We start from the raw sequence: 27,454 nt of genomic DNA, 5'->3' as shown, positions 1-27,454 counted from the left end.
TTTTTTAAATGAATTTTTTTTTTAATGATGGAAAACAAAACTATAGTCATTTTTTATATCTTACTTTCTATTTTCATAGTAAATAATTGTTTAAGAAAGAAAATAAATGGACACCAATGAGTAATCATTTGTGTAAAATGCATTTCTCATATTAATGCTGCTTTTTTTTTTTCGTTTCTGAGGTAAACCATTTCCGTTTACGTTGGTCAACGCGTTGACATACACAGCCGTACGCCATATAACAAAAACAGAAAAGCGATTAAACAATTACATATTAAAATTAATACTTAATAAAAAAAGATCACATCTGTCCTTTCAGCTGCTAAGACAGATAGCTTCAGTGGTCTTAGTACAAAAAAAAAACAAAACACAAAAACAATGAAAGGCAGTTGCAGATTTTACCCAGTGAATCAAAAACGAAGATGTGTGAGGTTGGAGCTTTATAGCCACAGGTTTCAGTCTGTTAGTGTCGGGATGTAGGAGGTGGAGTGTTTTATATCGTGTTCCTTCTCCCTCGCCATCTCCGAGTGCTTTAGTACGGTTAATGGAGCCAGCGAAGGGAGGCCACTGCTGGGAGCTGAAGTGGCCATGAAGGCAGCTAGTGGATGCTGGAGTTATAGAGGTGCTGCCAGATGGAGATAAAGATGGAGATGGAGGTGAAGATGGTGATGGAGATGATGATGCTTGGGTTAGTGGACAACGAATAAAGAGGCTTGGGGTCAGTGATAAGCCCAGAGGACGCCCTTCTTCCATTGGAAACGCGTGTATATGCTTACGACTTTATCCCCGGCATCTTCACTGTGATGGTCTTCACCTCCGTGTACTCCCTCAAGCCATACTCACCCCTGAAATACACACACAAAAAAAACGTTGGTCTTTAATTTGACCACAGAAAAAAATTTTCAGGTACTTCACATACCTCAAGCTTCACATGATAAGTATCTAGACTTTTTTTAATTAACTGAGCTGAGACTAAAATATTCATTTGTGTTATAATGGAATCAACAACTTACATCTGTATGGATTCCATTTACATACAAATTAAACTTTTTTAGTCTAGTGTATTAATTGAGCTTTCAATTGTATTAGTCATAAATTCATAGCTTATCAAGCATCCTGGCTTCTCTTTATATGAACTATATGGACAAAGGTATTGGGACACCTGACCTTTTTCCATCCATATGCAGTTCCTCCCTAAACCACAGAATTGGAGGCACACAATGTTTTTGGGGATGTTGTAGCATGAAATTCTTTCTTTACTTGAACTAGGAAACCCAAACCTTACATTACCCCTGTTCACAAAACCAGCTCTGAAAAGATATGCTTTACATGGGTTCTAGTGGAAGATCTCCTGCTCTAAACCCAACTGAACAATGAATGGAAATTCTGACTGCACCCCAGGCCTCCTCACCTCACCTACATCACTGCCTGACTTTACTGACATCAGTGTTGCTGAATGGGGATTAATCTCCATAAAAAGTGGTATATATATATATATATATATATATATATATATATATATATATATAGATATAGATAGATAGATAGATATAGATAGATAGATAGATAGATAGATAGATAGATAGATAGATAGATAGATAGATAGATAGATAGATAGATAGATAAATAAATAAATAAATAAATAAATAGATAGATAGACAAATTCAACAAATACCACAAAAGAATAATAATCTTACAGTTCACGTCCATTCCCGGACATTTTAAACCCTCCAAAAGGACACTGGCAGCTTAATGCATTAAAGCAGTTTATCCTGTAAAATAAACAGAGCAAAAGCGACAGTTTAAAAAATGTCATTTGGCATTGAAATACGCTCATAATTTTGCGTGGGCGTTTCTCTTCATTCCTTATAAGGAACCGGTTTATGTCAAAAGTGCTAATGAATTAAAAACGCCATAATAATCTAATCAGTTAGAGCACTATTTGTATTTAAACAAACAATAAGCCTGACACATACCAAACAGTGCCCGCCTGCACAGCTGTGGAGATGGCCATGGCTTTATTGATGTCATTGGTGAAGACAGCAGCAGTCAGGCCGTACTCTGTGTTGTTGGCTCTCTCGATGACTTCCTCAATCGTCTTAAACTTCATAATCTGCTGCACCGGCCCAAAGATCTGCCACAAAGCAGGGAGAGTCCCATTAGGCAAACAGAATCCTGACACACAGCTGGTAGGACTGATTATGAGTGTTTGTGTGTGTGTTCAGTAATAAAGAACAGTCAGACCCAAAGATTAAAAACATGTTTAGTATGAAACAACTCATAAATGCATGACGTGACAGGTTTCCATAACCAAGTAACCAAAAAGCTCCTTTTCCAGATGTAGACTTAACAAAAGATGCTGTGTACAGAAAACCAGACCAGATATTGTAAGTGCCAGTAAGAGGGCTATGTGTGGTGTTGGTGGTTTACCTCCTCTTTGGCAATACGCATGTGGTCCTGAACATTGGAGAAGACAGTAGGCTGAATGTAGTAGCCTTTGGAGTAGGGTGCTTTCCCTCCACACTCCAGTTTGGCTCCCTCGTTGATGCCGCTCTCAATGAACTCCAACACACGCCTTTGCTGCTCAGTGCTGATCTGAGAGAGAGAAAGAAAGAAGAAGACACTGAAAGATTGTTGAACATGCAGAAATGGGTTTAAAAGAGAAAACAAAAAAGATGCAGCTGATGGTTCATGTAGTGTTCTTATCCCATAGAGAAGAAGATATAGGATCGAGATGATAAAAGATACATCATAAAATGACCGAGAAACCAATCTTGTTTGCTTTGTCCACACATAAATGTTAGGATATATAAATATAGCATTTGCACAAACAAATGTAATTTATACTTTTTTCCCATGAGACGAGTAAACTTTCATCAGACCGGCGTTATGGGTTTCATGGCTTGATTAGATTTAATGATGTCTAAAACGTTTGCTGTACCTGGGGACCCTGTTCAGTGGTGGGGTCAAACGGGCTTCCCACTATCCTCCTCTTCGCTCTTTCCACACTCCTGCGCACAAACTCATCATAGATGGGCTCTTCCACGTAGATACGTGACCCTGCCGTACAACACTGACCGCTGTTAAAGAACACGCCCTGATGAGCCTGCTCCACTGCTAGATCCACTGAGGAACGAGAGACAAAGAAAAACAGATAAAACTCTGAACAAATACGTGGGCCGTTTATTCATTCATAAAATCTTTATAAACTGAAAAGATGTTCCACTAGATTTTAGAGTGTGCTTGTGTAGATTTGTGTAAAGTCAGGTCGCCTATGGGGTGTGTGTGTGTGTGTGTGTGTGTGTGTGTGTGTGTGTGTGTGTGTGTGTGAGTGTGTGTGTGTGTGTGTGGGGGGGAATCTGTGGGTTGGGTCAGCGTTCACATTCATTCCAATGGTATTTTATAAGGTTTATAGCTCTATAGTAGATGATCTTGCACTCCAACCCATGTATATCATCATATCTTCATGAAGCTGGCTGTGTACACAGGGGAATTGTCATGCTGGAACAGGTTTGGGTCTCCTAGTTGAACATAGGGAATATTGATGCTACCTTGTTATGAAAACCTGATAAAACCCTGTTAGTTTTGTTAGTTCTGGCTGGAAAAGTCAGGTGTCCAAAATATATATCACCGATAGATAGATAGATAGATAGATAGATAGATAGATAGATAGATAGATAGATAGATAGATAGATAGATAGATAGATAGAGAGAGAGAGAGAGAGAGAGAGAGAGAGAGAGAGAGAGAGAGAGAGAGAGTACAGCTTTTTTTTTGGATACACTTACTAATGGTGTGTGTTGTGAGAGGAGAGGTAGTCCTGGGATATAAAGGGTTAATAGGACATTAGGATTTATAGCCGTGTTGGGACGCGTCCAGCCAGTGCAAAGTCCATTCGCCTGATTTACGGGACTGAGGCGGCCCCACTCACGCCTGCTGGAAGCATTTAAAAGCCCCTTTCTGACACCTTGACTTGTAAAGCCACTTAGAGCAACTGTTCGCAAATGATATTGGGACTAGAGGCTGAAATCTGATGGGCATCTCAGAAAGCCTGGTGGTGTTCCTTTATCATAAGCATAACCTACTATATCTTCAGAGAATTCATCCGTATCTTCCAGTGTTTGTAACGTTTTACCGATTATATAATCACACTCTCGGTGTCACCCGAATGAGTGTCCCTTTTGTGTCTGGTTTCTTCCGCATAACATCTAAGTGAGTTTTTCCTTGCTGCAGTCGCCCAAGTTTTCATCGCATAAAGTTCAATGTGATTAAATGTAAGTGTTCTGTAATTCTTACATTACGTAAAGCTGCTTTGAGACAATGCCCATTGTGAAAAGTGCTATAGAAAAAAACAAATTAAAATTTATAGTCTTATTCTGAGTGTAAGAAGGTTCAGATTAGAATGACCAGCTTGCTTTGATATACTGCCAAACAGACAGCTGACATGGTGTGTGTATGGTGTGTGTGTGTGTGTGAGTGAATGTGAGTGTGTTTAATGATGCATTGCCTTAAAATAACCCAGAAAAGCTTGGTCTTTGATGTGAGTGACAAACAAGGCCACAGCAGCGGCACCTGTGCACATACTGTCCAAGCAGGACAACAGGAGGGCGCTCATAAAACAGCCTCCGAATACTTACAATCAGCGTCTGCAAAAATGATGTTGGGATTCTTGCCCCCCAGCTCCAGAGTGACTCTCTTCAGATTGCTCTTTCCAGCTGCTTCTTGGATCAGCTTGCCAACCTGTGGGGGGGAGCAGAGGACGCATATCTTTGACTTGCTCAGACCTCCATTGCAGAGCTTCAGTAAATCTCCCCATCAGTGGGAAGTTGTCAATAATAAATCCAGCAGCCCAAACAAGCCTTCCAGTCCTCCCCACACACACACACAAACACACAAACCTCTGCGCTAGCCTCCAAGCCAACTGAAACAGGAGTGCGACCTCAGCTTACAGACGAAATATCTATCAGCGGCCCTAGAGGCAGCGGAGAAGAGGAAGGAACGCTGTGTTTATAACACAGAGCCGTATCTGTTGTTTAATCGAGAACAGGAAGCCCCAACCGCAGGTTTGCGTAGGACGATCTGCGAAACGTGTTATAAAGGTGGAATAAAGCGAAAAGAAAAAGGCCTGTGTGGTCTTCGGCTTGGCGGACGCTTTAACTGGAAGCATATGGCATGTTTAGCATGCGTGGTCACGTTATTATTATACAACAAGCCTTAGCTTTCTCCGGGAGGTTCGTTTTATTAAAGGACAGGTTCGACACAAAATCCAATTTACACACGTTTTTTTGTTTAGGACCAGTTTTAATACGGATGCTTTAAATGATATCATGCAAGCGATGTAATTGAGTAACAATAGATAGATCTTAAATTGCTTTAATGGCTGGGTTTATCAAAGAAGTGTGTATGGTATAGACTAGAATTTAATTATGTGGACCCATTCAAATTGTATTTTGGGGTAAAAATTAGTCATTTTTCATTGACAATTAGTTTTTGTTTTTTTCTGGAAAGCTTACAATCCCATTCCAGAGAGGTTCAGGTTGTTCTATCTAGCAGGTTATTTGAGTAGCCTACTAATGAATATGCAAAATTACATTTTTTCCCTAAATTTAAGATAAATTACACCACTATATATATATATTTTGTGTACAGCATGTATTCTGTATGGGCTGTACAAAGCACTGGCTCTAGAAATAAATCAGAAATCGGTGTTAAATTTTTTACCAGTGAAGACCGGGCGCAAATATATGCTATTTTTGTTCCACGTCTAAGTTTCTGGCTTCAAGACATTTGTGCAAATTGGTTAGTGGATGTAGTTGTAGTTGGGATTGGAAATTTAGCTGAAACCTGGCAACCCTGACACAAGCTTGGTACTCAGCCCTTTTCAAACTGAAAGTATGAAAGTAAAAAGCTCATGCTGTTCTTAAAAATGAAGCAAACGAGTTCTGAATCTGTATTTATATTCATGAACCTTTTTTTCAGTGTAAGTAATAATATTTATAATTAGTAGGTCAAAGCAAAGTTATGGAAACGGATTGCTAAAACTGATAAACAAGCAGTGGGAAATTATATAAGAATAAGATTTTTGAATCATTCCTTCAATATTATTTTATATAACATTTTAAAAGGCAAATCTAGGGAGTGTTGTGTTGCATTTCTACATACATTTCTAACTTTTAATAAATTCAAATTGTGTCCTAACTGGGGGCCTCTAAATCTGCGGTGCAACATCAAATTGAAAGTTATTTTATGTGTGTATAAAAGCCTACATGATGTGGAAACCTGCCTATTATTCCAGATCATATCTCTATTTAACATTTGTCTGGAGGTACTAGGTCCTGATAGAGTTATCTGTCCTCAGGGCATGAGTTAAAACAAGGTGTGACTGGACCAAGGCTCTGGAATGAGTCCTCACTGAATCTTAATGAATTTAAGACCTGTTTGTTTTAGCGTATGATTCAGTGATTCAGATTCAGTCTCTATCTTCCTTTAATGCTCTCTACAGCCCTTTGGTCCACATACAATGTTTCTAAATGTCTAAATAAAATTTTACTATAAAATTACGGCCATGTTGACATTTGGGAATCGTCCCAGATTTCAGAGTTAGAGCTCATCCTTCTGTCTGCCTCATTGATCTTTTCTGAAGAGAAATTACTCTCTGAACCATTCTGTTCCATAATCTCAGCTCCTAAACCCAACTGTAAACAAACAGAAATCTTTCCACCCGCCCATCTAACGCTCGGTCTGAGTCGGAATAATCCCTCTCGCTGTTTTCCATCAGGCAAGACTTGGTCGGGGGTTCGATGTGTTTACATGTGTGTCCAGTGAAGAACATGGAACTGCTCCAGTATACACATGCTGAACTGTGGAGCTGTAAATGTCGAGTGTGTGAACGTGTGAGTGAATGATCTTTGTGCTGATTTCAACCAGTAGATAAGTGTGTGTGAGTGTGAAATGTTGTACTCGTGGGTATAGAGGCATTCGTCCGGCTACTATTGAGTAGTCATTTGGACTACAACTATGCCTGTATACACACACACACACACTCGTACAGTCATACGCAGATTAGGTGAGTCAGAGTCTGTGCATGTTCGATGAGCTACAGTAGAAACTTGGGACACATCAGAGCAGGGGGTAAGAGAAAAAGAGAGGAAGAATGAAAGAGAGAAAGAAAGTGGCAAGAGGGAAAAAAGGAGGAAACTTCAGAGAAAGAACTGGGTGGCCTTTGCCAGCAGCAGGAAGGTGAAAGGCAGAGTGGGTGGCTTCGTGTGGACTGAGAGTTTCCCCAACAAGGGTGTGGATTACAGTTATGTCGGTTCAGCTATCGAATATTTATACAGTGATTACTGGACTCTCCGCACTTACATCACTCTCCGTGCGTCTGCCGGAAAGGATTTCGATTTGAGAGAACCAATATGGTCATCAAGTTTACAAGTCGATAAGTGGGAAATATTCCTGTTCTAATTTCCCACAGATGAAATCAACAAAGAAAAAGAATTTCTCCACATGGCCCACAGCGAGACGCATTTTTGCGATTTTTTTTTCTCACGATTGCTTTGGTTACAGTTTCTCTGTTTGCATCCTTATCAGCAAATGTAGTATTGTGCGTCTAAATATAGTATCTGGTATCGCTCCATGTCTGGTGCCTTTTCAAAAATGTGAACTTTGACGGTCCAGCGAATCTGCCATGAACAGTAATTAATATATGTGAAATGCACTGAGCAGCAAAACGAGGTAGAAATGATGAGCATTTTTTACTGGAGCATTAACATTTACAACCCTTGGCAGATTCCCTCATCCAGAGCGTCTTACATTGTGTTTCATTCATACAACTGAGCAGTGGTGGGGTTGAAGGCCTTGCTCAGGAACCCAGGATTGCAGTTTGGTGTGGCTGGGATTTGACCTTGCAACCTTCTGATCTAAAGAGCAATACCTTACGCTAAGCTACTATCACTTTTAGAGTGAGATGTCAATGCGTGATCGAAACATCCAGGAGAACGTGTCTGGAATTCCATCCCTAACATGGTGAACCTTTCATCATATATCCGTGTGTATGTGTGTATGAATGAACTGAAGTGACCTGAGCTGGCCCTGTTGCTTCGGACTTATTTGCACATATCACTTGTATGTTGCTCAATGTGTTTTCTGGTTCTGGGGTTTTGTGTTTTATGTTGTTTGACTCATTGGTATTGTATACATAAACTGTACCGGACTACCGCACAGTAGACAAAACACACACTTCCAAGGCAGTTTCTATTTAAAGTGCAGCATCAGTACGCAACGCTGCCGACGCCCCGGCCTCGTGATACCACAACATGGCTTTCAATGGAATTTACTGCTATCTGCATGTCATGGGTTTCTAGCGTAGATATTGGAAACAAACTTTGATGAACTTTGACAGGGGAATTTGCTTCGGTTTTTAGTTCCAGAGAACGAGTGATTTTTACTGATCATTCTCAGAGAGATTAGTTTTTTTTTTTGACTAGCATGCTAGCAAATCAAAACTATAAAGAAAACCTACCATTGTGGACCCGGTGAAAGCCACTTTGTCGATGCCCATGTGTGAGGCGATGACGGCTCCTGCCGTTGGCCCGAAGCCTGGCAAAATATTGACCACCCCTGGTGGAAAACCGGCCTGTGAAAACAAAAAGTAAGGAAACAATCTTTAGAGCGACAGAGGGAGAAAAGTAAGAGAAATAGAGCAGGATGAGCCAAGATCACCACAGGGCCTTCGGGGAGGTGAAGGGTTCCACACCCATCCCGCTGTCACTCCAGCTCGGGGAAAAGAGGAGTGTGTGGACAAAAAGAAACAGGACTCAGAGATTCAGAGTTCCACAGAAAGACAGAGGATGAGCAACAACAGTTTAGTCAAGGAAGATGAAGGTGTGATTATATTATTATGGGATGGCACCTGGAGATATGCACAAAACTGGTTTTGGAGGCCGTATATTTGATCGCATTTGATTAAATATCCTTTGTATTATTTATTCTGTACTGTGTGGAATTGTTCGTTCTTTAATTATAATTTAGCATTTTTCAATCGTTTATGTGTTTGTCTATTGTTTATTTTGTTGCAAAGGGTAAAAGAAGGTAAAAGTGATTTGCTATAGGATGGTGAAATTCTTGTTTTGTAGATTTATCCAGAGTCATCCAGCACCCGTGGAGCACAGAGCATTAGGGGCCTTTGCTCAAGGGCCCAACAATGGCAGCTATGCAATACCAGTGTTTGAGCCTCTGATCAGTGACCCATAGTCTTAACCAATGATCTATTACTTACATTAAAAGTATTTGGCAGATGCCCTTATTTAAGGGCCTTGCTCAGGGGCCCAGGAGTGGACTGTATTCTGTGCCGAAAATAAAATCTGTATTTAATGTGACGGCATTGTTTGTGGGAAGTCAGCGTGTTTCACTGCTGCGCTATAATTATCCTGTAATGCTCCTCGTGAGTCAGGCTCTCACTGCTGGTACGTCATAGCGTCACCGTGTTCTTCCTCTTTGATCAGAGCCCTATGTGTTCTTTGGCCTTGCAGTGTTACTGTGGACATTGTTATCGTGTCGTGTCAGTAGCGATGGAACTCTTTGATCAGTGGATTATTGTGAGCGTGTGGGAGAACAGTTCGCTGTACCTCTTTGATCAAAGCGCCCATGTAGAGGCAGGTGAGGGGGGTCTGCTCGGCTGGCTTCAGGACCACGGTGTTCCCGCAGCAGAGGGCCGGTCCCAGCTTCCACGCCGTCATCATCAAGGGAAAGTTCCACTATGCAAAAACAGAGAGCATAGAAACTCAGTCAAGTGTTTTTGTTTGGTTCTTTTTTTGAGCCCTGAAATCTTGTGAAAGCCCTAAATGTCATCGTTTGTTCCTTGCCAGTAATCTTCATGTCATAAGAGGTGCTTTTTACATGTCAAAGTCGGAGTTATGCTCCTACGTTGATGTTGAATAATTATTCCACTGTGAACTTCATTGGTCGTTTGAACCCCAAGTTACGGCAGTTCGACTTTTTTGTTCTTGCGACGACAGTGGCGATATGACAAAATTGTACAAATATATACGTTTTGCACGTTACGCAAATATAGCGGCGAATGCTCCGCCCTCCACGCGTGACCAGCCGCGACATACGTACATATCGTATAGTTTATACAATACGGTACTGCAAATTGCTCTGTTTTGCTAAATTATGTACTGTAATTTGTTAAATTATTAAAAATCAGCGGCTCTGGAGTGGCAGTTTAGTGTGGCTAGGATTTGAACTCACAACCATCAGAGCTAAAGTCCATTATTATTTAAATTATAGCTAAAGTCCAACGCCTTAACCATTAAGCTACCACCAGGCTTCCATTTGTAAAAATTTAACATTCTGATAGCGTGGTCTATTCCATAAAATCATCACGAAATGAAAATAAAAATCGTACGTAATTTTGCTACTGTTTTCTTTGCCCAATTAGACCCTGCTTGGCCATGTCTCGAATTATTTATTATTACATCTGGTGGCATCATCAGAACACATCTCCATCATAAGTCAGGGACTACCCTGTTCTTGCATTGCTCTTTTTTCTGATTGGCGAAATTATAGTAAAGCATTTCATCTTCATTGTAAAAAATAAACCAATACTTACCGGGATGATTTGTCCACACACTCCAACCGGTTCGTGTCTGGTGAACGATAAATACCCTCCATCTGTAGGAGACCAAAGTACAGACAATCTCAAACATGGGATTTGTTGGGCATAGAACCAAGACTAATACCGGGACATTTTCCTTCCATTAACGACAACATGTTTTTCTAATCTCGTGTCCAAATAGATAAAAGATAAAGAGGAACGAAGGATATTAAGACTTTAAAAGCTTTACTATTCTGGATTAATGTGCACAGTGGTCAGGAATGGAGGGATCTTCTCTCATTTTTATGAGTTACAGAAAACAGGAATAAATCATGACACTGTATATACAAGGGTCCAGGCTCGATCAGTAAGGAGGGCCGTGTGAACACGGAGAGCTCGGCAAGCCCCGGCTCAAGGAATCTAGCTAGCGTGAGGCATCTGGAGTGGAGACGAGCCAATGATTCATCTCCCCTGGTGGCCAGATAACAGTGTGCCAAAGACACACATGCTGTTTGTTTGTCCTGTAATTCTATTACAGATTAGATTGGAAATAAAATAAAGCGAAATACGGCAGGTTCCCGCTACGCAAGTTTGGTTTAACAACACAACAAAGGCACAGCGGTGTTCTTGCTCGCTTGCTTGCTGGGGACTATCTCTTCTTCTCCACTCCGCTCTCCAGCTTTAATTCGAAGAGGATCGGACAGTACCGAGGCTCATCATCATCATCATCATCATCCGACTCTCATGTTCAGAATACAGTTAAAAAAACACATTTTTCTTAGAAACATTGCAAGATCGTGCCCTATGTTATTTTTTTAGTTGCGCAAAAAAACCTATCAATACTTTTTTTTTTTTACTCATCGTTTTCTGTAATGCTTCGCTTGTTGGGGTTTCTGAATCCAATCTTGGGCTTTCTAAACCTCTAAACTAATAGCACGTTGTTCAAAATTTAGCTGCTAGGATTCTGACAAAGACCAGGTCTGGTGAGTATCTCTCCAGTTTTGGAGTCATTGCATTAGCTCCCTGTTAGGTCTCGAATTAATTTTTTAATTCTTAAGCTGCCTCTGGATGGAGTTCTCTTCGTTTGGAGGCCAGTCTGTGCAGCTGGAGATGTTTCGCATCGACGGCCTGGGGATCCATGAAAATACGGACCAACATGAGAGCGTTGAGGATGGACCTTTTTACTACAATGGATTAGGACCACATGTTGTATTTAATCACCTATGCATACCTCAACAACGGTGAATTGTAATGAATGGAGATTCGAAGATGAGGATTGGTTCTCTTTTGGTTCTTCTCAAAGTTTCTTCACCACAATCACAACTGGATCACTCATTAAGGATAAACTAAAGCTGCTTTGAGACAATGTCTATTGTAACAGCAGTCTACAAATCGAAATGAACTGGAACTAATTGAATTGAGCTATAAGACCGTACATGGAATGGCACCTTGTTACTTGTCACAAGTTTTAACTGTCTACACTCCCAAGATGTGATCTCCACTCTTCTGATTTTGCTCATATACTGCAGTTGAACCCTTTACGTTCTAAGGGGGATCTGCCTTTTTCTTTCTATGCACCAAAACATTGGAATTCTTTCCCTATTTATTTTAGACGAGCTGAAACATTTAGTGTTTTTCAAATCTGCACTTAAAACTTACTTTTTCAGGATAGCTTTAAAAAAAAAAATTTTTTTTTTTGGTAATGTATGTGTGATGTGTTTTTATTATAATTTTTTGTAAAATTATTTATTATTAATTTATTGTCTTTGATTTATTTCCTATTTTGGAAAGTGCTTTGAGATGCAACCTTTGAAGGCACTATATAAAATCAATATTATCGTTATTATTATGTGATTATGAGATGATCGGAAAGCTACTTCAGCGTTTTCGGGGGGAGGATGTTACAGCTCGGCTGTATGGGTTTCTTTCACTCGTCTCACTTGGTGATCGAGCCCGTCGCCGTGAAAAGGTTTTGAGAATCAGGAGAGCCATGTTTGAGAAAAAAGCGAGTCCGAGCAAAAAGTTTGAGAAGAGAGTGAGAGTGAGATTTAATGACTGATGTGTAAAAGTGGGAAGGTTTTTTTTTCTCCGTGACACAAATTAGGGCTGCTTCAGTGACAGACTGAGTGATCCTGAGTTGGAGAGGAAGACGGTGGCAGATTGAGACGAAGTGAGAGACAGAAAGACATGATTATAGAGACAGGGAGTGAAAGAAAGCATTAGTGTGTGACAAGTGAGACAGGATATGGGAGAAAATAAAACCATTGTGAGAATGTGTGTTTGTGTCTAAGCAACATTTACATTTGCCAGGCGTCCTTATTCAGTGCAGCAATAGGGTTAAGGGCCTTGCTTAGGGGGCCCAGGAGTGGCATCTTGGTTTTGATTGGGATTCAACCTCACAACCTTTGGATCCAAAGTCTAACATCTTAACCACTTAGCTACCACCCTCCCCAAACAGCAACAAAATCAACAGGGTTAAGGGCCTTGCTTAGGGGCCCAGGAGTGGCATCTTGGTTTTGATTGCAATTCAAACTCACAAAGTCTTTCGTTTCTGAAGTGCATGATGGGACAAAAGTGTGTTGAGGTCATCCGATGTATCTTCACACCAGACAGGAATTTCACAAACTTAATTTGACAAGCTTTAAGTATGAGTGATTGTGTTTTAGCTTTGGAATTCAAACATTTCCTGTCTACTAAATTCTTCCCAATAGAGACATTATTAAAAATGAAAGCGGGCTCATATCTGGACAGAGAGTGATAGTGACACGCTATGTAGGAATGCACAGCAATTACACAGACAACCAACTACCAACTCTTTAACCTGTGTAGCACACACACAGATACACACACACAGCCCCTGTAAGGCAGCTAAACACACACACACACTAATGGTTGCACACTGATATCAGACTTGTGAATCCACTGTTGTCCAATAGTCTCCAGACTCCCTGCTGAGTCTCTTTCAAACAGCTAAATTAGCCAGAACAGCCCCGCCATAACCCCCACATGCCCTCGAAGCCCTGGAGCTGTCACCGTGATCCAGTGGTGGCACTGCTCAGTAGGAGGGCAGCCATTAGCGTGCAGATTTATGACCACTGAGGGAGCCGGTGTGTTTACCCATCAAACACCTCCATAACCCCACAATCCTCAGAGAAAACACTCTGCATAAGCCGCTTTTCGCTCCTCTGTGTCTTGCAGTTTAACACAGGACACTCGATCTATTCACGGGATCACGACTCTAGTGCAAAACGATATTCCTGGATGAAGGTTAGCTGACTAGCAAGCGAGGATAGGAAAAGTTTGAGAGACGCACTTATAGTGAGAATGAGTGAATTTGATTCATCTTTAAGCAAAGCTGTGAGCTGAAGTAACATTTTTCACATGTGTAAAAAAAAAAAAAGAAAGAAAAGAAAGAAAGACAGCCGCAAGAGTGAATGTAGAGTAAAACAGTCTGGGTGAAGGTTTGAGACGTTCAGTGAGAGAATGGGAATGGAAATGTGGGACAATTTGAGAAAATGTGAATGTGAGAAAGTTTGAGATGTTTAGTGAACGAATGGAATAACAAATTAAGACCTTCAGTGAGAGAATGTAAAGGAGAGAGTGAGATAGTTTTAAGGAAGGTTTGAGACGTTCAATGGGGGAATTTGAAATAGAGAGTGAGACGGTTTTAGCGAATTTGAATAAGAAAATGAGACAATTTGAGAAACTGTGAATGAAACAGTGAGACAGTTTGAGAGAAGTTTGAGAGGTTCAGTGAGAGAATGTGAATGAAAAAGTGAGACAGTTTGAGATACATGGAGAACTTTTGAGTGACAGATTAAGTGTCCACCTCTCAGCTGTGTTATAACATGACATGTGTTTGTTGTGATATTGAACCACTGTGTGTCTCCAGGTTACGTTTGCTTTATGCTTGAAGCAGTGACTCACTGTGTGTGTGTGTGTGAGTGTGTGTGTGTTAGTTACACAGCAGTGGGGCACTTGGGACAGGACAAGTGTTACCTTACCAGTTGGAATGGAGGAGCCGTGGACCTTGTCGGCCCATCCAGCAAAATATCGCAGCGTCTTTATTGTTCCCTGAAGGTCCACAAAGAAGGAGGAGAGGAAAGGCTTGCCGCTGTCCAAAGACTCCAGGGTCTGATGGAAGAAAGGAGAGATGAGGAAAGGAAACAGGGGAGGAGGAGGATGATGAAAAATCACACATGGGGATTAAAACCGAATCCCCCCACACTGCACTTAAGACTTATGCAAGCAAAAGCGCACACTTTATCCCTGCTCCTCGCAGGAAACGCGATACTTATATAGCCTGCGTCTGTGCCTCGGCTTTGTTATCTCTCTGTCAGGAAGCCGTGATTTCTTATCGGGCAGGGATTAATTTGATACAAAGCACAATTGAGAGCACATGGACCGTCACATTTTCTTCTCCGCAGCAATTCCCTCGGATACTCGCTCGTTGCTCGAGTCCATATAGGGCAAAGACTTGGAGGAGCGCAGGCTGAAAAGAGTACGTTCGTCTCACCCAAGCTTTAAAAAACACATCATGTGATAGCCATGCCATGACACCATTTCTGGCTTTTTGAAGTTCCGACTTCGCCGTGGTACGATCGTTAGCACCCAAAGGTCACGCGTCCCACCTCACTGGTGCCACTGACCAGGCATTTCAGACGTTCGCGGAACAAATTGAAATTGTTGCGAAAACAACGAGCTTCGAAAGCCCCTGTCATGTCGCCTCAAACCCGGCGCGCCCGGCAGACATGCTCTCATTAGACACTTGCTTATTGTTGTGAGGGTCATTGTCTAATTCTGCACTCTGTCTACTGAATCGAGGGTCCTGCTTTAGCCCAGTTAGCACAGGCAGCCCGGTTACTGCTCTTACATCATAACCTCCATAATATCCCATTATTATATTGTGGTAAAAAAATAATAAAAGGAAGGTGTTTTATACTTATCACGAGTGCTTCTACAGCACAGTGAAATTCTTTCTTCACGTATTTCAGCAGTTAGAAAGCTCAAAGCACATGGTCAGCCAGGATACAGCACCTCTTATGCACTTAAGATTAAGGGCCTTGCTCAAGGGCCCCAAAAGTGGCAGTTTGGCGATACCAAGGCTTGATCCCAACCACTAGTTTTTGCAAAATTTTAGAAATTTCCAAAACTGCTTTTCCTGGGAATTAACAGGAATAAACTGGGAATTTAGATAACCGCAGGTTTGTTGTTGAAAAGAATGTGCATAAAACAACCAGATTTAATGCAATTTCAGTTGAAGTTGTTCTACCTACACATTTATCAATCACGTGCACACAGTACACTTACTGCAGGGCCACTGAGGCCACGCCCCCTACATGTACTGTACATTCCTCCATAACATTACAATTTCTTAGAATCCAATTAAGTCAAAAGTTGTCATTTTTTTAAATCTGTATTAGTTTGCATGCATGTCAGCATTTTGGACCAAACAAAATGTTTATATTTATGTTTGTATATGATACAGTTTATTTAAATTCTTCCAAATATCGAATTAATTTCCATAAATTCCCGTAAATTCGTAAAATATCCAACTTAGAATATTTCTAAAATTCTTCATATGAAGTTCCACACTTCCCCTATAACTATGCTGGAATATGCGAACTGCTACCTCTGTAAGATGTTAGTCAACTGATCGGAAGGTCATGAGTTCAAATCCCAGTTCCACTTTAAATGCTACTATTAAACAATTGATGGAACGAATGTAAACGCTGACTGCACCCCAGACCCCCTCACCTCACCTACATCAGTACCTGACTTTACTAACACCCCTGTGGTGGGATGAATCTCCACAAATCTCTATCAAATCTAATGGAACATCTTCCCAGAAGAGTGGAGGTGATTATAAGAGCAAAAAAAGGTGTCCACAAACTTCTGTCCATATAACGTCTAAGTGTGTATTTACGTTCACTACAGATACTTTGCACACTTACAGCGAGGTAGGCACGGTCACGCTCCACCAGATCCGCCAGTTTCGAAAGCAGCCTCCCTCGATCGCACGAGTCCATCCTGCGCCATACCGATCCCAGAGAGAAAGCCAACCGAGCAGCCTGGACCGCTTTATCCACATCCGCCTAAAACAGAGAGAAAAAAATAATCATCATAAGAGAGAAAGGACAAGTAGGACCAGGGAGACTTTTTAACAGGGCCGTATAGCTTTATCCCATAAACAGGTGTATATGCACATCTGGGACGAATGAAATCCAATGAATCCGGGTGAACCTCAATAACTCGAGCATGTGTGTGCGGTGTGTGTTGTGTGCGTTTCTTCCCCTCACAAGTGCACCAGGCTAAACGTCAGCTTATTTTGGACCCTTGTTCACGTACTGAGTGAAACCTGGCTTTTCATGTGCAGGAAAAACCTCACATGGAGATCATGTTCAACACAACTCAGCAGAGCCAAACCTTCATCTGGCACAGTTTAGAAGAGAAAAACTGACATCTATGCACAGTCTAATATTCCTACTTTACTAGTAAATTACTGAATCCCACCACCAGGCCTTTACACCAACAGGAGAGGAGAAAAAAAGCATCGTCACTGCTTCCCAGTTCGTGATTCTTTGTGTTTTGTGTGAAACTTGAGAGTTCGGGTTAAAGAACTTGGTTTGCTTCACACAGACATTTCCTTCTGCTCCGTCAAAATGGGTTTGATCATTATGTTTTTCGATCAGGTTTCATCTAGACTTCACTGTGGCTTTGGAAAACTTTTCGGGTCTGGTCAATGATTTAGAAAAACCACCAAAACAACAGGAGGATTCTGCAGGACCATGACCTGAAGTGTCTGGTGACAGACAGAAGGAACTCTGTCAGCTCGGTATGTCTTAATCGCTGCTTATCTCTGACTCTGAGATGCACTTATTCAACCCCCAACCCCCGCCCACACACACACACACACACATACACACATTCACACACACACACACACACACACACACACACACACACACACACACACACACACACACACACACACACACTTAGGGCCTCCTTAAAAAAAAGTACTTTCTGATCTTGGAGGAGATTTTTAAAAAGAAAGCATTTAAAGCAGTAGCTGTTAAAGAGGAACCCTGGTAAGAACTTGTGCCTGATCACATGGTTCACTTGGGAGATTTTTGGATGGTGGATAAAACATGCAGGATTGCTGAGGACTGTCCAAATTCTTTGATTAGACCTAAAGTTCCCAACCTTTGCAAACATTCAGCTTAAAAAACCTTCATATTTTGTTTTGTTGAAGAAACCGCAGAAAATTTATCAATCAAACCCTCCATATATATCTATCTATATATAGACAAAAATATGGAGACCTGACTTTTCCCAGGCATATCTAGTTCCTCCATGGATGTCTTTAGATGCAGTATCAGTAAATCTTCCATTCACCTAAACTATGAGACCCAAACCTGGTCCAGCATGACAATGATGATATGCTTTACATGGCTTGGAGTGGAAGATCTCCTGCTATACTGAACAATAAATGAACAATGGCCTCCTCATCTCACATGCATCACTCCCTGACTTTACTAACAGCTGAGCGAAATCTCAAGAAAATCTTATGGAACATCTTCCCTAAAGAGAGGAAGGTTATTATAAGAGCAAGTGGGGACTAATACACTCATAATGCCTGAGAACATAGTTCAACCTCTCCAACCCCCTCAGCTCCACTGTACATCTGCCTTAAATGTTCCTTTGTATAAAAGGTGTATTAATTGAGGAAAACCTGTTATAAGTTTCTTTCCATACTTTTTTCTTGTGCTTAACTGTTACCTTGTCAGCTTCTTGTATGTCGCAGATCTTCTCGCCGGTGGAAGGGTTGTACGTGGAGAAGGTTTTCCCGCTCACCGAATCGTGCCATTCGTTATTGATAAAAATCTGCAGGGGAACAAAAACATGGAGAGAAAGAGAGAGAAAGTGAGAATAGGACAATCCTTTACTTGAAGAATCCTCACTAGGAGACCCAAACCTAGACAAGCACGGTAATGCTCCTGTGCACAAAGCCAGCTCCATGAAGATATGTTTTACAATGGGTTGAAGTGGAAGATCTCCTGCTGCAGAGCTATAAACCCTATTAAACAATGAACGCTTGGATCGCTAGACCCCCAGGCCTCCTCACCTCGTCTATATCAGTACCTGACTTTACCTACATTCTTAAACCTGAGTGAGAACAAATCTTCACAGAATCTAGTGGAGCATCTACACAGAAGAGTGGAGGTTTTTATAAGAGCAAATAGGGATACTCAAAAAAAACACACACCACATTCTATGGTCATGTGACCACAAACTTTTGCCCATATAGTATACAGGTTTTTTTTTTTAAACATATTTTACTAATTTTTATTAAATTTCTTTTTACTAATTTCTTTAAATCTAATAAGGCAGACAGACATTATTTAGTGCATTATGCATTGAAAAAAAAAATAAAAAAATTAAAAGCATCAATTATAAATATTTGGTAATTTATATGGTTCAATAATTAAGTTATTTATGTACTTTTTTTTTAGATTAAGATTTTTTAAGATTTTCTACAAGAGATTTCTTTTTAGGTTAAAATGATGTGTTAGATCAGATTTTAGTGTGATATTAATAAGTTAAATGCATGATTACGTCTACAGAAGGTCCTCATAAGGACAGTAGGATGTGTGAATGTGTGTAAAGGAAGAATCTCTGGGAATTTTCAGGGCTGCTTGCAGGATTTGTCTCTAGAGAGTGATGCAGCCACCGGACAGAGTAGCGGGGGAGCAGGAGGAAATAAATCCCCGTTACACACACACACACACACACTTTTATGCACATACCACATACTTACACGCAGAGCACACACACACACACACACACACACACACCCTCACTTTCTCAAACAGACACTCACTTTTACACATATACAGAACATATTCACACGGACACTCAAGTGCCCTCACATGCTGCAAACGCACCCACACACACACACACACACACACACACACACACACACAGAGAGAATTCACAGCATTGCTGTTCGTTTACAAGATCATAAAACACGTGCGGCACTCTGGCTCTGTGATGTGTTAAAGGAAGTGGTCCGTTAAACAACTGCCTCGGATACCAGATCCCGCATTTTTCAAGCTCGATAAAAGGTCAAACCAAAATATGTCTCTGTAGCACCGAGTGTTCAAAGTAACGTCGACAAACAGTGCCAGATGTGTCAGGTGTGATCTGATTCGATAGCGAGACAAATCGTTCGATCTGGGGATTTTACGGCAGGTAAACGAATCACGCCGGAGCCTCGGCAGCCAATCAGGACGCTCCGATCGTGCGAATTGTGATTGCTTGGAAATTGTTCTCAGTTGCAGGCAGCTGCTTTGACGGATGAGGTGTTGTAAAAACACGTTCTGGCTCCGAGTCGCAAATATATACATTTACTCACACTCAGGCAGAGGAAGATCTTCGAGTTCAAACAAATCCCAGTGCCAAGTTCAAGTGTCCCGCTGCCTCAGGCTTTGCGAGCTCTTCGGCGTGTTTACCAGCGTAAACGTTCGAGCTTAAGTACAATTTAATTGGTTGTAAATCGTACGCAGTGTTTACGTTCTAGGACGTATAAAACGTTTGTTCGTTTGTAAAAGCTTTAAGGCTTTTTGAGGCCTTTTTGCCTTTTTTTTCTCCCCAAAAACGTTGGCCTGAGTTCAGGGAAGAAACCTTGGGCATGAAGAACTCGCTTGCAGATGTTGTAAGTTTTCGGTATCAGCCTGTACCACTCTGCAATTCCCTTTCGATGAATCGGCATTAAACTCCCTCTTTGGATCGTTTGACAGCACGCAGATCCAACCTCTCTGTCTTTTTCGCTTTCGCCTCACATCCCCTTTAATCGTGTGCTCATTAAGAGCACTTCATAAAAGTGTCAGTGGCCTGGTTGTGAGTCAGAAAAAAGCAGAAAAACCCTATAGAGCACAGAAATTAGTTTTTAAATTTATAGGGGTCGCTCTTCTGGAACGCCCTAAATCAGGCTAGAAGGGGGAAGAATGCGGCGTGTAGCCCCACGCTAACGGCACCTCCGACCAGCACAGAGGGCCGAGCCGCCATCTAAATCACGGCTAGAAAAGCGCAATCGTCGGAGGCCATTTGGCCCAGACTTCCCTGAGCTCAGGGGGCGCTCCCACTTTTGTCTCGTCCTATTGAGCGAGTTGATTAAGGGCGACAGGGCCGCACCGTAAATCAACACTCGAGGTTTCGCTAAACTGCACTTTTGCTTCGGCAAAAGAGAAAAGCCTTAGAGCGCAAGTGCAAAGGTGCAAAATTTCAGATCGATCAACGCTTTACTTTTCTTTGCAGTCGCTCCCAGAGACGTCAGAGAGGCGACACGGGAGATCAAAACACCATTCTCGGGGATGAATAGTGAAGACATTATTGGTAGTCTAAGATCTGCAACTTTTGTGTTTAGGCAGCAGAGCAACGAGAGAATGGAACGGGAAAAAATAGTTGAGATAAAATAATTGATTGCGAGACAGTTTTCTCATCATTTAGTATGCATGGCCAGATGTACAAGCAATGGGACAATGTTGGGTTGAAGGAGCTAGCTGGGCCTGATGGGAAAAGTGGACAGTGAGGACACTCTGGGTCTGTGTGCACGTTACAGACCAGCTGCGAGCATTTAGAAAGCTCTCTTAAGACTGCCAATCTCTGGCTTCTGACAGTCCTTTATTGCAGCACTAACATGGTGATGAGCTGCACCTATTATAAACAGATTTTGGGAGTGGGAGCTATAGCACGCGATGTGCATAACACTCTGCTTCTACTTAACGCTGAGGTCCCGATCGAGCCTATTACTTCACACAGGATGAGGGAGTTCTTCTGGACCCTGGGGCAAGTGAGGAAGGAGAAAGTCGAGACCCTTGCAGCCGCAGCAACGCTGATACGCTCGTTCTCTCTCTATCTTTCTCTCCAGGCTCGGCTGGACCGCGGGGGCAGACGATGCCAAAACTCACGATGTGGCCAGTACAACATCTGTTTGGCCCCCAGCACCTTCTCATTGCTCACACAGATGAGGAATATTTAATGGCAGTTATTTCTGGGCCTTTTTTTTTTAAAACAAGTAAAAAAATGAAATTTATATGAGCAACCGGCCAAAATTCCACAGGCAGTTGGATCCTAGCAGGGCACCTGCAGCTGTGGGCTCCGTCCACACAGGAAGTTTCATATCCTTTCCAATCAAGCAGCTTTCTCCTTCTGCTGCGTTTACTGGACACTTTTCAAAACATCGATAATTGTTAGCGTTACAGGCGAAGGAGCTGCATGAGGAATTCCAACATACGTGTTCGCACACTTTGCACTTCATTTTTCTTTCCCCCGTCTCACACAACAGCACTTTCTCTCGCCTTTTCACTTTCACTTCATATCCCCCGCCACCGCCGCCAAGAATCCCCCCCACTCAGTGGTGTGTGACATGGTGCAGCTTCATTTCGGAATAAAGCCCAAAAGCTGTGCATAAGCTAAATCTACCAAAGGAGGAACCCAGGAACTCTAGAGCTTTAGGTGCATTTCCACTGAGGCTGATTTCAGGTCTTGGCTCTGGTTCCAGGAATGAACCAGGAACTATTAAATGGAAATTTACACACGTCCTGCAAGTGTTTTTTTCTTTAGGTTTAATTTCTGTGACAAAATGGACAATTTCTATTAGGTCTTGTTAAGATCATATATGAACAACAATGAAGAACAGAAGGAAAAAACATCTATATAATAAGAAGTATTTTTTGCAATACTTTCATTGTTTATGGAAACGCACCTTTTGGTCACAATTCCTCCTGCATCTGATACATTTCTTCAATCCCATTCAAGTTTATTTCTGTAGCCCTTTTCACAATGGACATTGTCTTAAAGTGGCTTTAAAGAATAGAAGAATTATAGAAAAATGTTTATTATAAGTGAATTATGTGTATTTATCTCTGATGAACAGCCTGGTGTGAGTGTGGCAAGAAAAATCTCCCTTAGATGGTATGAGCAAGAAACCTTGAGAACAACCAGACTCAAAAGGGGAACGAGAGAGGAACCCATCTTCATTTGGGTGACACTAAGAGTGTGAAACATTACAAACAATGTGACAATTCAGTGCATTATTCCGCAAAATAATATGATCTGCTTTAATGGATTGATCAGATCTTTAAAGTTTGAGGAAGAAGAAAAAAATTTTGTTTGAAGAGTTATGTTTAAACAATACGATGAGACAAGGACAAATCGATCTGTTGGGGGCATGTTTACCCGCAGAGAGAGTGAATAATAAAGAAAAGGCCAAAGACAATAAAAGGGAGAAATCCGGAGAAGAAAAAGAAGAAGACCAAAGAGATTAAGCTAAAGGGAGAGATGAGAAAGAACCCAAGAGACCGATAGGGAGAGTCCTCACTGAGCTGCGTATAATAAATCAGCAGCCCCTGCGTGTACCCTCTACCTCGGATTTTGTTTGATGTGGATCTCGAGGAGAGATGGTGCGTTTTGAAGTGAAAAAGTCCAGAAGTGGGGGGGTGCAGGATCTCGCAAGCCAGGGCCACTGACCCTCCCAGGCAGAGACAGCCATATATTACAGCTTGCTGGACAGCACCCAGAGTAGAGGAGCCCCAAACACCCCCAGCTGCTCTAGCTCAGCCACTGACGGATTGATGGAGCCTACCTCATTCACACAAGCTGTCCCCCAGATTAGTTTACAAAAGCTCTCACTCCGGCCAGACACTTAAACACTCAAATGCCAACACGGAGGGCAAGAAATTGAAGCGTAAATGCAGGAAAACTGCAGCATTTTATAAGCCATTAATGTTGAGTAAAAGGAAAAATGTTTGATGGCGAACAACAAGGTGTTTCATGCAAATCCTTCAAGTGTTTATCAGTTTGGAAAAATGGTCTTCCCAGCAATTTAATGTGTAATGACTTCAAGAGTGGTGTACTTTTACTCATCTACAAGACTCATTTTCTTCATCCAACCCTGGTATATAGGAAAGCTCACTGAGCCAGAAACTGCCTGCTTCAACCAACCCAAATACGTTCAGTTTAATATTTAACCCGCATCTCGCTCCTCCAGTATGAATCGCTCGTCCACACGAGTGCTTTACAAACACTTTGGCATTGTAGACCTCCTTATCATGGAGAAATCATCATGTAAATTATTAACTCTGAGCATGCCGGAGTGAAATATTCACACGCTGAAGTAGTTTAGTGTTTTCATACAAAGGTAAATTGTATATATATATATATATATATATATATATATATATATATATATATATATATATATATATATATATATATATATATACAGGTCAGAGGCCTTACAGCTGTTTATTCTATTTATATGCATTCACATTTATGGCTTATGGGAGACGCCCTTTTTACAGCGATTTAAATTCACCACATTTATACAACAAGGCAAATGCAGGTTCAGGGCCTTGCTCAGGGGCCCAAATGCAGCAGCTTGACTGGGATTTGAACTAATGACGTTAATAACCACTGAGATATATTATATATCATCTCCATCTCATCATCAAGATCAACTTGGGAGGTAAAATTAGCAGAGCTTCCCCCTAGTCTCTCTCCCATGGACAAGTCCCAGAGCCTCAATCAATTACGCTAAATACGCAACCCCACGTACCTCCCCTTCCGTCTCTTTTTCCGCCTTTCTCGCCATGTGAGAGCAAACAGAGAAAAACAGAGAAAACATCAATAATTCCCCTTTAAGAATGGGGGGGGTGTCTAATTTATGGCTTCCTCTGAGCTGCTATCAGTGGGCCAGAACATAGACAGAGATCACCTTGTTCTCCCACACCCCATCTGCACATCCATCGCTCTCTCTATCTGCACCTCTAAGAGTTATAAATATATATATATATATATATATATATATATATATATATATATATATATATATACATACAGAAATGCAGAGACTCCTAAATCCTGATCTAGGCGGGCAATCATCCCAGGAAGGTGATAAATCAAAACTTTATATCTCATCATCTCCAGTCCACACGCAGGGCGGTGTCCAGACACGGAGTGGAAACTCTGACGGGTAACAAACACAAGCGGCTGTCTTACCCAGTTCTCATCAGGTGAGCTCAGGTGAGCTTGTTCGAAATTTTTCCTGATTATTGCGTCATGGGAGAAGATCAGGCTGTTAGGAGCTGTTTTACTCATGGTATTGAGCTGAAACACCTCCTATATGACATTAATGGGGGGGGGGAGGGGGCTGATGAACTGGGATTATAGACTAAAAGATCTATGAAATCTACTTTATATAACTTAATTTATTTTCATTGCTTTTGTGTCTTTTATGGCACATTTACATTGAAAAAGATTTACCCTTTTTGCCCCGGCGGTTAATAAACTATTAAATGAAGCAAAAACATTTAAAAGTACCTGGTACCTGTTATTTTGTGGAATGTGAATATTTTCTCTTTCACCTGATCCCCCCCGTACTAAAGCATGCTGTATGTGTTGTGTACACATTTCTGAAGACTACACAAGCTTCAAAGGAGGCCTCACATACCGGTAGTGCTGATAGGGGAGTGATTTAGTAGATCTGGCAGAAGCAATGCAGCTGGTTAGATCTACGCACTGGCAGGAACAAAAACAGGGGGTGTTGCAGGTTTTCAACAGTTGTGAGATCGAAAAAAATACAAAATAAAAATAAAAAGGAGGGGAAAAAAAAGAGGTAAAGCATGAGTTTAACTGACTGATATATCTACATATAAATGAATTAGGGAGCACATTCAGTAAACTGTGTGTGGAAATGGCGTAAAAAAATCAGAAACGAATCAGATACTAGGGGTAAAAAAGAGGCTAATAACCGAAATATTGCTTAAAGGTGTATTTTCATGCCATTTCTGAAATGTTAATCAATACCAGAAATCTCCAGAAAAAGCCATAATACATAAAGAATACAAAATTGGATGAAAAATAAGAATGATCATGGATAGTTTGAGCCTCTTTAAAAAACAAATAAATAAATAAAAATCACATAAATCACTAGGATCTGAGCAAAGACATGGATTGAACCTAAACCTGGATTAAATTCTGCCACGAATTGTTTGGTTCCCTTTAATTGTGACTTAACATCCTTTTTGAAATCCAGCAAATACCCAGACTATGCAACTCTATGAAAAGAAGCAGTAACAGGCTTTAAGAGGTGCACGAGTAAAATTAGAAGTTATAAACCAGAACAGCTTCGCCATTACAAACGACACACGGTGGATCATTCAAATTCCTAAGGGTTCGTCCACTCAGACTCCAATCTCACACTCCCTTTGCTTCGGAATACACTCAGATTCCACGTGAGAAGGTGTGTACGTGTGAGGGTGAGTTTATGTGTGAGACGTTAGCCGAGATCCTGTAAAGCTCTGGTTATCTATTTATCTATCAATCACAAAGAGTGGACTTTGGTCCTGCTTTACTGTGTTTCATTACTTACTCAAGAGTACAGCGAGTAAAGTTCTTCACCTTAAAAATCAACAGCTACTTTCACAACGTTCCTCCTGAGCTTGTTGTATAAATTTGAATGTTTTACTACTTCAGAGCAAAAATGTGATTTATGTGGCTGGACCAAAAAAAAGATAAGAGTTGCCTCATTTATTTATTTTTTGATTGTGTGTGGTTGAAACTGCAGGTTGCACATCCAGTGCTTTATAAGATCTGCACGAAGGCCTGCAAGCTCTCTCATAACGCAACACTCTTTCCACACACTCACTTTCAGCTTCCTATATATACAGGATGCACAGAATAGGTGCATTACCCCTCCTCAATCTACTCGTACAGTTGGGAGCTTGAAGAAAGCAGATAAGAGCAGATTTCTTTTAGATTCCAACAAAGGTGGAGGAGAACCACACACTCAGGGGCACTTTATAAAGAAATGAATATATGAAAAAAAGTGGACCAACAAGAAACATTAGTGAACATAACACAAGTCATCATGCACCAAGCGGTAGAAGAAATGACAGCATTTTTTTTTGTTGTTGTTAAAGATCCAGGCTGAGTCTGGTTCCTCTCTAGGTTTCTTGTTCAAATCATCTCGAGGGGGGTGTCTCCTGCCACTGGCTTGCTCATTAGGGATAATTAGGAGGATTTTATGACCTATTTAATGGCTGTAACAATTTTTGTTAAAAACAATTTTTTTGTTTTAATGATTCGATGGGAAATAAAGTGAAAAAGTGGCAGTGCAAAGTCCTTGTACGTGCGTGCACGCGCGCGCGCCCGCGCACCGGCGCACGTATTCTTAATATGAGAAATAACCAAGAAAAGAAGTAAAAACGTAAAGAAAAAGTGCAAACATGTAAAATAATGCATTTACTATTGACAAGCAATAAAATCAGATCGAAATGAAATCACTAGAAAAGATAGAAAAAAGAGCGAATCGTTCCCAAAGATTTCTCCAAAAATGGTCCGGTGCGTAAACTGCGCATGAAACACAAACCAACCCAAAGAAGAGAAGAGAAGAAACCGCGCTGCTCTCAAACCTCTTGTGTTTGGAGCGCTCTTACCCACCTTGGTGTACTTGATCTCCGGGTTGGGCACGGGTGAGGGCATCAGCTGCAGGGATGCCATAAGCGCCGCGGGATCCGCTTTCAGCCCGCCGGGGAGCTGCACTGCGCTGGAGGTCATGCTGTGGCCCGCGCGCTCAATTCCGATTCACCGACTTCACGCAGAATTCAGGACTTTGGACTCCTTCACGTGTTTATAAGCAGGTGTCGGCACTGGCTCCATTTTATATGGAGCCGACAATACAGGGGCCGTCCTTCCAATATCATTAAAATCCATCATTTACATAAAGCCAGTCTTCTTCTGTCCTGCAGATACCCACCCACTTCCAGTGATGGGCGAGTCAGATGTTTCTCCAGGAC

At 41.4% G+C, this 27,454-nt stretch overlaps 1 protein-coding gene across 1 annotated transcript; it reads right to left on the bottom strand.

The window, feature by feature from the left end:
- aldh1a2 (aldehyde dehydrogenase 1 family, member A2) lies at positions 1 to 27,400 on the bottom strand. Its single transcript, XM_046840529.1, has 13 exons — positions 27,099 to 27,400; positions 18,375 to 18,479; positions 16,547 to 16,687; positions 14,597 to 14,726; positions 10,608 to 10,669; positions 9,622 to 9,750; positions 8,517 to 8,630; positions 4,636 to 4,738; positions 2,942 to 3,126; positions 2,431 to 2,595; positions 1,977 to 2,134; positions 1,698 to 1,772; positions 1 to 845 (listed from the first exon to the last, which is right to left on the bottom strand). The coding sequence occupies exons 1-13, from the start codon at positions 27,213 to 27,215 to the stop codon at positions 773 to 775; spliced, it is 1,557 nt and encodes a 518-aa protein (XP_046696485.1). The 5' UTR covers positions 27,216 to 27,400; the 3' UTR covers positions 1 to 772.
- Between the last annotated feature and the right edge of the window lie 54 nt (positions 27,401 to 27,454).

This window comes from Silurus meridionalis, chromosome 26 (genome assembly GCF_014805685.1).
Source record: "Silurus meridionalis isolate SWU-2019-XX chromosome 26, ASM1480568v1, whole genome shotgun sequence".
NCBI lineage: Eukaryota > Metazoa > Chordata > Actinopteri > Siluriformes > Siluridae > Silurus > Silurus meridionalis.
This window is presented reverse-complemented; position numbering and strand designations above follow the sequence as displayed.

What these genes read in the sequence shown, in the direction of transcription:
- aldh1a2 (XM_046840529.1), bottom strand. Translation starts at nt 27,215, where the DNA reads ATGACCTCCAGCGCAGTGCAGCTCCCCGGCGGGCTGAAAGCGGATCCC. An exon ending in CGGAGATCAAGTACACCAAG is followed by an intron (nt 18,480 to 27,098) that starts GTGGGTAAGAGC and finishes GTTCCCCTGCAG; the next exon opens with ATTTTTATCAATAACGAATG. An exon ending in TGCGTATTGCCAAAGAGGAG is followed by an intron (nt 2,135 to 2,430) that starts GTAAACCACCAA and finishes GCTTTGTGGCAG; the next exon opens with ATCTTTGGGCCGGTGCAGCA.